Genomic DNA, 15,491 nt, shown 5'->3' on the forward strand with positions numbered 1-15,491 from the left:
AATATGACATCATGTTAATATGAAGTGAATATGAAATCAAGTTAATATGAAGTGAACATGAAATCATGTGAATATGAAATCAAGTTAATATGAAGTGAATATGAAATCAATTCAATATGAAATCATGTGAATATGAAATCAAGTTAATATGAAGTGAATATGAAATCAATTCAATATGAAATCATGTTAATATGAAGCTGCAAGGGCACCCAGAGGATGTCTTCCTATTGTAGCTTTCCAACTATCCTTTCGTAACTTAGGGGACCATCTTCACAGTTGGGAGCTGCTAGCGTGTGTTAATATTAACTCATGTTAATATCTGTGAATACTGACTCTGTGAATAAGAAGCTGGACAGGCACCCCAAGGGTTTCTACCTTTTTCTATTATAATTTTACGAGTTCAATTGAGGAGACTTTAACATCAGCTAGATAACTGGTGTGATATTTAAAATAATAATATATTAAAAAAATATTGAATGCCATTGGAACTCATGCATTTATACTGTTATAGGTTATAAAGGTTATATCAAAGTTGATTCGAAAAAAAAAAACCTGGCTTGTGCTTTACTCAATTAAATGTGAGACCTATTATGGGAAAACTTTAATGTTGGGATGTCATTTGCAGTCTTTTAACATTTAAAACATTTAAAATGTCTGATCATTTTGTCTCCAGATCTCTAACTCATGTGCCTGTATCTCTGCCTACATTTACAGTGCTGTCTTGCTGTCAGCAGTCCAACACAAGGAAGAAAAAACATGAATGCTCCCAGTGTTTCAAAACCTTTCCTAAATCTTCCGCTCTTGCAATTCATCAACGAACACACACAGGAGAAAAGCCACATCAATGTTCTCAGTGTGGAAATGCCTATAGCCAAATGTGTAATCTCAAGAGACACCAGAGGATCCACACTCGGGAAAACCCACATCATTGTTCTCAGGTTGGAAAGACCTTTACTGTAATGGGTCTTCTCAAGGAACACCAGATGATCCATACTGAGGAAAAGCCACACCAGGGTTCTCAGTGTGGAAAGACTTTTAAATGTATGTCTTATCTCAAGAGACACCAGAGGATCCACACTGGGGAAAAGCCACATCAGTGTTCTCAGTGTGGCAAGGCCTATCATCGAATGTCTCATCTGAAGACACACCAGAGGATCCACACTGGAGAAAAGCCATATCATTGTTCTCAGTGTGGAAAGACCTTTAGCCGAATGTGTTATCTCAAGGAACACCAGAGGATCCACACTGGGGAGAAGCCACATCAGTGTTCTCAGTGTGGAAATGCCTTTCGCTCAATGTCTAATCTCAATGCACACCAGAGGATCCACACTGGGGAAAAGCCACATCATTGTTCTCAGTGTGGAAAGACCTTTACTGTAATGGGTACTCTCAAGAGACACCAGAGGATCCACACTGGGGAAAAGCCACATCAGTGTTCTCAGTGTGGCAAGGCCTATCATCAAATTTCTCATCTGAAGACACACCAGAGGATCCACACTGGAGAAAAGCCATATCATTGTTCTCAGTGTGGAAAGACCTTTAGCCAAATGTGTTATCTCAAGGAACACCAGAGGATCCACACTGGGGAGAAGCCACATCAGTGTTTTCATTGTGGAAATGCCTTTCGCTCAATGTCTAATCTCAAGGCACACCAGAGGATCCACACTGGGGAAAAGCCACATCATTGTTCTCAGTGTGGAAAGACCTTTACTGTAATGGGTCATCTCAAGAGACACCAGAGGATCCATACTGGGGAAAAGCCATATCATTGTTCTCAGTGTGGAAAGACCTTTACTGTAATGGGTCATCTCAAGAGACACCAGATGATCCATACTGGGGAAAAGCCACACCAGTGTTTTCAGTGTGGGAAGTGCTTTAATACCAAAAGCAATCTCAAGACACATCAGAAAATACATACTAGAGTAGCTCACATCTAACCCCCCCCCCCATCAGATCACGCATACAGCGGAAAAGCCTTATCAGTTTCTTCAGCGTAGGAAGGCCTTTAATAGAATATCTAGTCTCAAGGTACATCAGAAAATACATACTAGAGAAAGACCCCACCAGTGCAGTGCACAAGAAAAGAGACACACTTTTCTTCTTTGCACACTAACATATGATCCAGTCACCTTGACCTGCAAAGAAGAAAAGTAATGTATTGATGGAAATTAAGAAGATTAATAAGTTTGTTGGCTTTAAGTTGTGCTTTACTCAAACAAATTGTCAGATTTTTGAGAGATACTATTGGAATGTCTTTACCATGGGCTACTATGAGCTGACAAGACATAAAAGTAAAATTTAAAACATTTTGATAAGTATTATTTATATGTTATGAAACAGGTTAATCTCATGGGGGTTTAAGGTAAGGTTTTACTCTTAAGGCCCAGTGGAAAGTTTCAAGAACCATCGTGAAATACATGCAGCCTGAAGAAGAGGGTTTCTGTAGCTGGGTAACTTCAGTAGTTACTGAGGAAGAGCAAATGGCTGAATGCAGGTGTTCATTAATCATTGATGATTAGGCTACAGATGGATGTGTATGAAATGTAGGCCCCCATTCATATTATTATGGTGTCTGTGTGACTTAGTTACCTTGGAAACATGGAAGCTTTCTTCAGTTCACACCCCACCTGTCCTCTAATTCCCCATCACCTTTCAGTTCCCAACCCCACCTGTCCTCTCCTTCCCCATCACCTTTCAGTTCCCAACCCCACCTGTCCTCTCCTTCCCCATCACCTTTCAGTTCCCAACCCCACCTGTCCTCTCCTTCCCCATCACCTTTCAGTTCCCAACCCCACCTGTCCTCTCCTTCCCCATCACCTTTCAGTTCCCAACCCCACCTGTCCTCTCCTTCCCCATCACCTTTCAGTTCCCAACCCCACCTGTCCTCTCCTTCCCCATCACCTTTCAGTTCCCAACCCCACCTGTCCTCTCCTTCCCCATCACCTTTCAGTTCACACTCCCATACTACCCTCCCGTGTGGAGTTTCTGCAGGCTGAGCTATGGCCTTGCCCACCTCAGGAGCATCAGAGGTGTAAACAGTGCTCATATGCATGGAGTTCCTGCACATAATCCTTTGTCATTCAAGTTTGTATTCCAAAAAGCTCATCCAGCTCATTGGTTAGATTTTTAATCCAAGAAGCTAATGGGTCAGATAGAAGATGCATTAGATTAACACCGCAGAGTGGAGTCTGAACTCACATTTGTAAGGTGACACTGATGATAAGGTTACTGATGGGTGTGTATGATATGTAGGCTCCCGATCATTATTATGGTGGCTATATGGCCTATTGTCCTGCATGTTTATATTTTGTTTGCTGGTGAAACTCTATGTGGATAAAAGTCTGTTCCTGTTTGTTTAGTAGGAGTACAATCAAAAATAAAGTTATTTTTTATCATTTTCGTGAATTGTGTTTAGTCTGGTTGTATTCTTGAAGTAAGGTACACAATGAAAAAGCCCTTACTATTTATATATATTTAGCATAATATATTATTACTTATATACTATAATATATATAGTGTTTATTCCTGTTGTATTCTTAAAGTAAGGTACACGATGAAAAGATAGGTGATTTCAACATTCAGAAATTGTATTGTATATGTATTGTACCTGGTTTCACTACTAAATATTAGTAACTTCAGAGTAACTTTTTCTTCTCCAAAATCAGTGCCCTACACAATGAATATTGATGAGATGGGTGTAAACACACCTGTGATTGCCCCTCCCCATTGTCACTGCTTATGGCCTGTCTGTCAATGGGCCTGGAATGGCATTGTGGCTCTCTGTCCTCCACAAGCATCAGTCTTGAAAGTCCAAAAGAGTGTAAAAATATGGCCTCTTCAAAAATATGGCCTTTTCAGCTGTAGGTTACTCCATAGATTACAGAAATGATCAGTCCTCATCAGGATGCCAAGCATCAAAACAGTTTCTTTCTGGTAGAAGGCAAAGGTAGACGTCACATGCTTTGTACTTCCATGGGGTTTTAGTTTGCTCTCCCCTATGTATCCTGCAATATGCACAGGTCTTGCAGGTGTTCAGCTCAACCCCACAAACTGGAATGTGAACATGGCTGGCGTTCTTCACAGGAGCCTTTTGTGTCTGAGTCTTCATTGCCATGCCACACAGCTGTTCAATGAGCTCCTCCATGAAAGCCTTGTGTGTCATGCTGTCTTTGTGAATGTTTTGCATGAGTTCTTTGTGGAGAATGGAGGCATTTGTTGCAGCAATATCCAGCAAGTGAAAAAAGAGTTTCCTGTACCACTTCAGAGTTTTGTGCTGCGCTGTGTAGAACTGGTCTGACAAATCCACACCTCCCATGAGGTTGTTGAATTCTACCACAGGTGAGGGGCATGGAAAGCACTGTGAGGACAAGACACCATGTCTGGTTTTCACTCTTCTCATTGTTGTTTCCCCAGTGTAGGCTGCATGGATGGTGGGACAGACAGACACCTCTCGTGTACCCATCCATTTAACATAGAGAAGAGGACCATCCCTTATGTTCCTCTAGGGGGCGTGTTTGTCAGTACATTGACATCACTGCATGGGCACTCCTTTCGGGAATCTCTGTAGGTTCCACAAGCACCAAACTAAGAAGCAAACAAGTCCTTGAAAAGCTTTGGGCTTGTATAGAAATTGTCCATGTACACATGGTATCCAGACCCCAAATACCTTCTGTCAATCAGTGACATGACACAGACATAAGAGAGGTATTGCCCTGTGGGGAAGTTGTTCTTTCCAGTGTACACAGAAAAGTCCACATTGTACCCATTGCTTGAGTCTGCTAGCACAAACAACTTGAAACCCCACTTATTTGGTTTGACCTTCATATACTGCGTCATAGTATGTCCTTTGCAAGCTCATACACAGCAATCTTCCTGTGGGGATGGTAGAATGCCATGTTCATGAGGGGTGTGAGCCGGAACAGTCCGTCGTGTGCTGAGGTTCCCCCCTTGGCATTAGGGATGGGAATTGAGAACCGATTCCTGTTAAGAACCGGTTCCCAGTGGACAGATTCCTTGGAATCATTAGCCAAAGTCCTTTTCGATTCCGCTATCGATATTAATTTTTTTTAAATACATTTTTTTCTCCGATTCCGCTATAGATACTTTTTAAAATAAATATTAATTTTTAGATTTTTTTTTTTTATTATTCCGGTATCATGTAAGTGCCGTTTAGGTATGTACGTGCACGCAGCTTTGGTTTGTTTTAGACTGCAGCCAACATGGCGTCTAGGCAGAGGTGTGGTTATATTTCACGCAAAAAGATGACCACAGGGCCACTTGCAATGCTTGCAAAACGTCTCTTTCGTCAAAGAGGGGAAAAACTACCATTACGCCGAAACATTTGTCCATACGGCATGCAATAACTTTGCAGGAATGTCACGTTTTTGAGCGCTACAGAGTGACGATAACGTTAATGAATCTCAACCAAGCAACAGCAGCGCGGCTAACGTTAGCGCTTCATCTGTTAATATCGAAGGTAAACTCTGACAGTCTATTGTGTTAGTGCTATTGGTTTCATTGTGTAAACCAGCTTTCACTATTTGTTTATGTCAGTTTTATTGTTAGTTCAAGGAGAATACACTTAAAAAAAAACAGCACTGTAATTGGCAAGTTCAAATATTATTTAGCACAGCGGTTCTCAAACTCTGGTATATCAAAGACCCCTAAACTGCCACAAATTAGACCAGGGAGGGATCCCTATTTGATAAGATTATTTTCCAGGCTCCCCCATCTGATTTTTGAGTTTAGATGTTTTATTACAAAAATTGTATGTAACCCATTACCAAATCAGTCATACATTCTGTTTCTTATGGTTGGAAATATGGTCAAAACAACCCCCTAGCACCCCATCAAGGAAAAGGGTCCCTAGGCTATGGGTCTCTGCAGGGGCGGTTTTAGGCACGGGCGAACCGGGCAGCCGCCCGGGGCGGCACTTTTTCATAAGACGTGGGGGGCGGCAGGAGCACTTAAAAAAAATCATCTGGGCCGCAAAGCGGTTTTCTATTATCTATTATATCACTGTGTGTGGAATTGGCAAATTGGCGCCCCCTGCAGCTGCAGGCGCCTCCGCTCGCTAAGAAGGTGCCGTAGACAGATTCTGAGTGAGAAGGGAGAAGGGGGAAGGGGAGGGGGGGCGGGGGACAGTTCACCTCTGGGTCTCCCAAATGGAACGGACAAGGGGGGGAACGGGGGATCCACTGTCACACCTCGACTTTCTTCCAAATAACGCACATTCATAACATTATAATTACAGGCCTATGATTCCTGCACGTTTTCGTTTTTCTGAATTGTGTGAAATGGCTAATACAAATAGGTAATACAGAACGATTATGTGGTCACCAAGGGCAAGGTGAATTGGTGGAAGGAGACCACTGACTGCTTCAACTTATCCAACTGGTGAAGGTAGTAGTTAGCAGAGTATAGATAGATAGATAGAAAGATAGATAGATACTTTAATTATGCCAAGGGAAATTGAATACATCCAGTGTGTTGTGCCATGACAGAGGTTTACTGAACGCCCCATCATACTGCCCCAATGTTAAATGTATGGAGACATTTAGTCACTTTTGACCGAAGACACAACAAGTGTTATTGTGCTGTAAAATGATTTTCATGATGATTTTTTTTTTCATGTATATTGCAAATGTGTGCTGTTAAATTGTTAAATACAAAAAATAGATGTGGATTTGGATGCGTTCTATTTATGTTGAAATATTTTGTGAATTTCCCTTATTTTGAATAAAACCGAGTGGTACAACATTGTTAACTAGCTGCAAATGATACAGTACATAAAGCATTATCAACGTTTATGTCAGGCCAGCCAATTCTGACCTGAACCACAACAAGTGTAACAGTTGTTGTTGCTGCTGTTGTTGTTGTTGTTGCTGCTGCTGTTGTTGTTGATGTTGTTATTGTAATATGTTTTTCTTTCTATAATCTGATGTGATTGTCATACACATGCTACTGTTTTATGTAAAATGCTTTATATATCACTCTTGTATTCAATTTTTTCCAAATATGTTTTGGCAGTCAGTCGAGAATCTGTGTGCATAGAGTGCTGCTTGGGAGTACAAAGGTGTTGGGGATTGGTGTCTTCAGTTTGGGGATCCTACTAGTTGAGTATTGGTGAACAAATCTGAGGCACTCAGGAGGGTAATACGTTCAGAACGCCTTTAATATCTCTTGGCTGTTTAGTCAAAGTAACAATAAAAAAACATGCTTATGTGTTTCAGTCATAAGAACCTTCATAAGGGCAAGTCAAAATGGCTGCCTTTGGGCTGTTTCTTAGATGTTAACAAGTAGTCACATGACTAGTATGGACAGGTAAGTAGTCACATAATTAATGTAGCCAGCTCAAGTCACATGACAGATCACATCCAAACACACACACACTATCAGAATCATCTTAATGTCTTACTTATGGCTAACATCATGTTCTGTCCTTCCTGTATGTACCAGTTTGCCCTGATGTAAGTCACTTTGGACAAAAGTGTCTGCCAAGGGCCTTGAACTTAAACTAAACTATGAAAAGATGAAGGTGCTCTTTCTCATGTACGCAATGTGTGTTTGCCTAGAGCAACACAACACCCAGGACCAACACTATACATGGTTAGAGAAAGATGTGTGTGTGTGTGTGTGTGTGTGTGTGTGTGTGTGTGTGTGCTGGCAGAGAGAGACCAGAAACAACTATTTAAATACATAAACAACAAATACAGACAATAACAAATACAAACAACAAAGTCCTGTTTGAAAGCTGCAGTAACTCAGGAAAATACAGTATACAATACAAATGTATTATTGCACATTAAACATTAGAAACCTCAATCAATAATCAATGAAGTACCAATATACCAATCAGACAATATACCAATATGTATATAACGAACAAAATAGCAATCCATTTATAAATGACATTTTAGCATTGAGTCATCTCTGAATGATATCAGTCTAAATATATAATGCAAATAAAGAAATAAAAAAGTTCCCAAAGCAACAAAGCCTGGTTGTGTCCGTGCCTTCAGTCCTCAAACTCCCAGATCTTTACTCATTAGCAGACACGTAACACTCAGGGTGTTTACACCACACAGCACTACTCTTCAGCAGACACGTAACCCTGAGGGTGTTACACCACACAGCAATACCTTTCAGCAGACACGTAACCCTGAGGGTGTTACACCACACAGCAATACCCTTCAGCAGACACGCAATCCTGAGGGTGTTACACCACACAGCACTACTCTTCAGCAGACACGTAACCCTGAGGGTGTTACACCACACAGCCGTTAGAGGTCTAGTCCAAATGAGGAGGCGTGGCCACCAGCACTACTGTTCAGCAGAGTAGCAGTGGTGCGTTCACTACCACACAGCTCTGTGGAACCTCACTGGGGGGCAATGACTAAAAAAAATGAACAGCTCTGTGTAACCTGAGTGTGTCTCTGCTGCTCATTTCAGTAGAGTAGGAATGGTGCGTTCACTACCACTTCCGCTCTGTGTAACCTGAGTGTGTGTCTGCTGCTAGTTTCAGTAGAGTAGGAATGGTGCATTCACTACCACTTCCGCTCTGTGTAACCTGAGTGTGTATCTGCTGCCAGAACTCAGGAGCACATATGGGGGAAATAAGGATTGTCTCTGTATCTCCACTCTGTTGTTCCCAGCTTAGTGAACTACAGGCAGGAGGCAGGATCACACCAGCAGGGCATCTCAATTCTCATGAACTCCTGTACTGTGTGGTTTGGTTACATCATAATTTCATCATGATGGTACCCCTGATTAACTACATAATTTCATCATGATGGTACCCCTAATTAACTACATAATTTCATCATGATGGTGTAAGATAAATTTGAATTATCAAATTTATCTAATCATATCACATTTAACCAAATGTATCAATGAAGTATAATCACAAGAAAAGGGCAGTCTGCCAACAAGTCAGAAAAACAGCAAGTAACATCTGCAGGGGAAATGTAAAGAGTCAGACAGGAGAAAGCAAGTTAAAACAAAGGCCCGGAAGAGGAGAGAAGCATATAAATCTTAGGTGGTCAAGGCTGGGGCACAGACAAAAATGTCCAGACATACATGTCAGCAGATTAAAAGCAGAAGTTAATCATGTGTTATAACAAAGTGCCGAGTGGAAGACAGTGTATGTGGGAGGTGCAGGGGGCCAGAAGTGACATCACAGAATTAGGCCTTAAAAGTGGGAGCATCCTCTGTTTAGACTCTAGAATTCACATTCTCCGGCTTGCTTGACTGTACTTGACTGTCTGTTGGGCAAGTTGTATTGTGTCGTTACCTACCAGTAAAACTCAACCTTGTTACAACAAATTGCTTCGTATGGTGGTTCCTCTCCGAAACAACACGCAGTGTATTTTATCTCTAACAATTAGTGACCCGACGCTGAGCTGAGGAGAGGTGGACCAGCCAAACCCTCACCTGGAGCCCGAGGCTCAGAGTGGGGCTTCAAGATCTTTGGCGGCAGACAAAAAGCAGGCCTGCGAGAAAAATAAGGTGAGGACAAACCTATTTCATTGAATTGTCCATAGATTAGAATATTGATTAGTTAGTTTTTGTCTGTCAACTTGGATCTTGAAGGAAGCAGCAAGTGCGAGTGGATGGTGGATAGTGATACAAATCCACAAAGCCTTTGTGAATTGTCAGTTTTAAATAAGAAAAAGCATTAGTAGGTACTGTAAAAGGCCTGACTACCTAAACATTAGGTTTAGAGGGAGGAGGGAGATTAGTAGGTCTGCATAATAGACCTGACTACCTAAACATTAGGTTTAGAGGGAAGAGTGAGAGATTAGTACGGACTGCGTAACAGACCAGAGTTCCTAAACGGGGGGTGAGCATGGTTGACCCTTCCGCGTAGCAACTGAAGTAGATAATCGAAGTAGTGTCTGAGCTCGTTAGCCTACTCTTGACCTACAATTTAGCCTACATCCCAGATGTGCTCACCCTCTGGGTTAGAGGTAAAGGATAAGCGTGTAACGCGACCAAGCACGGTTAGCGCGTGTAAAGCGAGTAGCGCAAATTTTTCAAATGTAAATAGGGCAAAGGCGTGTAAATAGGATAAAGGAGGGTAGAATTGAGTGCAGAGAGACACACAGCTGGCACTGCGCCACGCACAGTTCTGTGTATGAATCAGGAGGAAGTTTGAATTTTCAGACACCCGACTCCTGTCTTTATACAGAACTATAGGACAGAAGTGAATATTTGTAAGAGATAGTCTTTCAAAAGATAAGTGACTTGCAAATAAATAATAGAAGTAATACCCACAACTGTTGTGTTCAGCAAAAGTGTCAAATTAAGATCAGAAGTACTCAGATGATAGATTAAATCAGTGATATAGCACTGATTTAACACTGATATAACACACCTTTGTTACGTCTGAATGGGTAAGCTTTCGGTGGATGCAAGAATCCAACAAAAATAAGCCGGATTAGTGGATCATTCAGACGAACTCAGTGTGTTTAGTAAAACCTTGTTTGTGTAACTGCAATTCCCTTCGGTGGGCTCATGAACCCCTTGGCCGTACAGGAAACTGTATTAATAAGGCACCGGATTGGCGAGGAGTGATAAAAGCAGACAAGGTTCAGAAAACAATTTAAAAAAAAAAAAAAAAAAAAAAAAAAGAAAGAGAGAAAAGAAAATAGGGGGGAAGGGATGAGGCCTAATTGATTATAAAGGTCTAGTTCTGATCAAAAAAGTTTCTATAACAGGTTTTAATTGGTTATAAGGGCCTGTTTCTGATAAAAACACAACTGTGGGACAAGCATCTATATTTAGTCAACCATAGATGAACATAGAGGAGTTAGAGAGGGAGTTAGAGTTAGAGAATAAAACTCCAACAGCTATCAGGGGTGATTACAGAATAATAGCACCCAAGAGCCGTTGGTGGTTGGATACATTGTTAACTTACCCAGGCAAAACAGGGGCTGAGATAATAAGAAAACACGTAGTAGTGGTTGGAGCGAGTGCAGGGTACCTAAGAAGTCACTGCCCATATCAGGAGGAAAACATATTGGAGTGGTTATCCTCGTTTGAGAATCGTCTGATCAATCCACGATATTTATTAGGATTATTTGACACAGTCTACGAAAAATCATTTCTCCCTCCAAAACAGGGAGGGAAAAAACACGAAGTGGACAGTAAAACTAAAAGAGTTCTATTACTGGCTCCACGACGACCCCATATCTTTTGGAAACGCAGTTTGGGCGCCCGTAGAGAAAAGACAGAAAAAAGGGAGACCAGAAATTTGGTATGAGAAGATTCAGATAACTGTAATACCCCTCTGGGAGCGTAAAACGTGGGGAGACGGTGATATTTGGTTCCCACCACCACAAGTGAGGGGACACATAAATTTAAACAGTTTACAAATCAATGGTGAGAAACCTAGATTCGCAGAAATCACAGAGAGAATACTAGGGGGCATTATAGTAGGTTGGGACCTGATAAATCCAGTAATTAACCCTAGACTTGCGTTGGCAGTAACCAAGGAAGTGTAGCCAGTGCAGGTTGAGTTATGGCAGACCAAGCAAACCGAGAGCAGGGTCAGCAGGTCAATTGGTGCTGGACATTAAAGAGCATTTTGACAAAAACAATGCAAAGGCGGTTGCAAAAGACAAAATCAGGAACTTAGAAAAGCTAATAAAAGATTGGATTAAGAGGGATGGTACCCGAAGCAGACAAACCTGTTCCAACCAGAGAAGATTGTGTAATGTTGAGACAGCGTTCAACAGATGAGATGGAACAGAAAAAGAGGAAGATAGATGAGAAAAACTTCCTCCAGTCGAAAAGACATGCCCGAGATGACTGGAGTGATGAGAATATATTTAGAGACGAAATAATGGGGATGATCATGAAAGGGGCGATAATGGCAAACAAAAGAAAGAGACAAAATTCAGTGGAGAAGGGAGAAAAGACACAGATCGAAAATGAACCAGAAAAAAGAGGAAAGAATATGGACGAAAGTAGGGAGACAGAAAACACACTGTATCTACCTCTACCTGTGGCTACAGCCAGCGCGCCCCCACCATATAATGGGTTCAGCCGCAGGGACTTGGTAACACAAGCACCTATGGTGGTAATTCCTGCACAAAGATTAGAGATAATTGACGAAGAGATGGAAGGTGTGTCCAACCTAGTGAAAATGAAAACAGAATACATTGCAGATGGGGTAGACAGACTTGCAGAATGTACACACGCTTTAACGAAAATGGTGGCAAACACTGCACATTTGGTAACTGTAACTGGACAAGGGAGTGAACTGCGTTTAGCATCTGATTTAGCCCGCACACATGACCAATGTGTGAGCACAAATGGCCTGGTGCAAGGCCTCATAGACAACATCAATGAAAGAATAGAGGAGGTAGACTCAAAGGAATCAGATACTGAAGAAGGCATGATCAGGGAGAATAGAGGGGCTGACAGGGCTGAGCGCACTGACCCCCCAGAATATGCCACATATATGTCATCGCATGATTTTGTACAGAGTGAGGGATTCAACAAGTCTAGAGAGGAGAGAGAAAGTGAGGAGAGGCAGAGAAAGGGAGCAGACAGAAAGAGAAGTTCACCGCGCAGTGAGAGCAGAAGGGTGGGGGCCGAGAGTTCACCACAGTTCACTGCTCAGACAGAGTGAAAAGGTGGGGGCCAAGAGTCCACACACACTTCCCTGCTCCAACGGAGCAGAGAAGGGGGGGGCTAGGCACAAAGACACACACACGCGTCCGGTTCAGACTATCACAGACAACACATCAAGACATGCAGGGCTATCCATTCTTCAGTATCCAAAGGAATTGTATGATCAGGGGCAACCAATGTATACCCCACCTATATACACTTCTACCCCAGCAGTGAGGGATAGGAAAGGAGATCTAGATGAAGTTACTATAAGGAAAAAGACTAGTGGCTGGTGATGTGATGAGAGGACAGAGAAGGCAACACTGGGAACCAGAAGATACGGACACAGAAGAGAGTAGTGAGGAGGAATATGAAATGAGAAACTCCCAGTGAAGCTAGATCAAGCACACATGCATCAGATGAGAACAGGTAGAAGCTTGTACAAAAGGTACAAAGGTGAAGATGAACCCATGTGTGTCACACAAGTTCACAGGTTCCAACAGGGATGTATCCTTTAATAGCAACAGGCCAGAACCAGAGAAAATATGTGCCATGGGGTAGGACAGATCTTGAGGCACTAATCAAACGCTTGCCACCAATAGCCAATGGTGCAGCTTCCTGGATCACCACATTTGAGAGAGAGACTTGTCAGGATCAGTTAGCTCTGGCAGACATACGCACAATACTGATAAAAGTCCACGCGGATAGGGCTCTATTGGAGGCAGAGAGAGTAGCCAAGAGTGAGGGGAGACCTGAGGACGAACATTTTAATGCATATCGTAACCGGATATGGGGGTCCCTGAGACGAAGCTATCCGACAGCCTATACGGTTGACGCATTAACCAGCCTGCAGATAAAAGAGAGTGAGAACACCCATGAGTACCTGGTGAGGGCGTGGGAGATGTGGGAAAAAGGAACCGGGGAAAGACCAGACAATTCAGCACTGGCACAAATACATTTCAGGAAAGGGGTGGTAGAAGGGCTGCCACAACCAGTTCAAAATAAATTAAAAGACACAGTGGGACTGGATGTGTTGCCACAGAACGTATGGGTGCAACACGTGGAGCATGGATTGAAGCGTCATAGGAAGGCAGAGAAAGATAAGAAAGAGAGCCAGGGAAACAAAACCGGTGACAAGCTTGTGGAACAACTCACAAAAGCGGTGGAACAAGCAACTATCAAGGCAGCAGCGCAGGCCATTCTGGCACCAGCACCAAGTGTGATGGCTCCCGCTTTAACACCCGCGGCCCCACCACCACTCAGTAACAAACCACCAGTGCAATATGCATCCCAGCCACTGCCAATGCAATCATACCCACGAAGAGATGTAAGTCAGATCCGATGCTATACTTGTGGGTTCTATGGGCATTATGCACGACAGTGTGGCGCAGTGGCGCCTTCCTACCCACACAACCCACAATATGGGGAACAGGGGCCAGCACATGGGCCACCTATGCCACAGAACCGTGGAAGAGGTAGCAATGGAGGAGGGTATAGGGCATCACAAGGAGGCAGAGGCCGAGGGAACCAGAATAGAGGGGGATGGCAACAGGGACCGAATATGCAGGGAGTGAGTGCAGGACCCGTACCTGATGGATACGACGAATGGGCGTACCATAATGGGGACGGTTACTGACGAGGCCCACGAGAACCCCACCCCCGAATGAGCCCACCCTGGTCCCCTCCCATGATAACGGGTTTAATTGGCAATGAAAAAGTTGAATTCATGATTGATACAGGTGCTGCAGCAACTACACTGACCAAAAGACCAGGAGGGGTTGAATTATCGGGAAAAACATTAAACACAATAGGGTTCTCGGGGATACAAGAAAAACAACCATACACACAACCAATAACGATTCGTTTCGGAAACCAAACAGTAGTAGAGCCCGTCATCATAGCACCTAATTGCCCAGTGAACTTATTAGCTCGAGACATACTCTCAAAGATGGGAGTCAAAATTTTATGCTCACCAGACGGATTGGAAATACAGTGGCCTGGACAACCTAGAATAGAGCGAACACACGGTCAGTACATCCTGATTGAGGCCTCAGAACAAAAAGATAACACAGTAAACGTATACTGGTCCAGGATCACACATTTCTGTGTGCCCAGGGCTTCTACGTCAATACTACGAATGGAAAAAGAAAATGAACACAGATTTAACATACCATGAACCGGCCGACCCGTTCCACATGACCTATTATTATGCGGCAGATTCAGATTTAGAATATGACAATCGCTGGGAAAAACTGAGAGAAGGACAGAGTGAAGAGATACACACAACACACATAGTGGTTGGGCCAGAGGGCATAGCAGCAGAGGTAGACCTCACCCCAGAACAAAGAGAGTGGGTTCCGGAAAAGGAACAATACCATCCACACATAACTTTAGCAATGACTGGAGAACATGAGGCAGCTAGTCTGGGGGATATGATGGCAAGAGCCAATCAGGCAGTTTACGTGGAAATTGAAGATTTGGTGGAAGTTTCAAAAGATGGACAGTTCCGGAGGTTCACTATAGACGCATGGGACATGGCCAAACTTGAAAAGGTAGAAAAACCACGTGACATAGCAGGATTCAACACTAACCACGGTGGGGCAGAGACTAGCTGAGGTACCAACTAGCCTGTGGACAACACACCAGAATGATGTAGGGAGAATCGAGGGATGTGCCACCCTGATACTGAAACCAGAAATCACCAAACCTGTGTGGCGGCCACAGTATCCATTAAAAGCTGAACAAGAACAGGGTATAGCAGACAGTAGAAGGATTGCTAAAAGTAGGAGTGCTAAGGCCAGCTCCAGAAGCAAGGTGGAACACACCGATCCTACCTGTGCCGAAGGCAGGCAACAAAGGATGGAGAATGGTAC

General features: G+C 43.0%; 1 protein-coding gene and 1 long non-coding RNA gene across 2 annotated transcripts; one reads left to right on the forward strand and one right to left on the reverse strand.

The window, feature by feature from the left end:
- The first annotated feature begins 214 nt into the window (after positions 1-214).
- LOC122128871 (zinc finger protein OZF-like) lies at positions 215-4,418 on the forward strand. Its single transcript, XM_042703828.1, has 5 exons — positions 215-924; positions 979-1,922; positions 1,954-2,073; positions 2,657-3,029; positions 4,414-4,418. The coding sequence occupies exons 1-5, from the start codon at positions 651-653 to the stop codon at positions 4,416-4,418; spliced, it is 1,716 nt and encodes a 571-aa protein (XP_042559762.1). The 5' UTR covers positions 215-650.
- A 2,738-nt stretch (positions 4,419-7,156) lies between these two features.
- LOC122128899 lies at positions 7,157-8,927 on the reverse strand. The gene is made up of 2 exons (XR_006151685.1): positions 8,424-8,927; positions 7,157-8,377 (listed from the first exon to the last, which is right to left on the reverse strand). It is a non-coding gene; the product is annotated as an uncharacterized LOC122128899 (long non-coding RNA).
- Positions 8,928-15,491: the final 6,564 nt, after the last annotated feature.

This window comes from Clupea harengus, chromosome 26 (assembly GCF_900700415.2).
Source record: "Clupea harengus chromosome 26, Ch_v2.0.2, whole genome shotgun sequence".
In the NCBI taxonomy this organism is placed as follows: Eukaryota; Metazoa; Chordata; class Actinopteri; order Clupeiformes; family Clupeidae; genus Clupea; species Clupea harengus.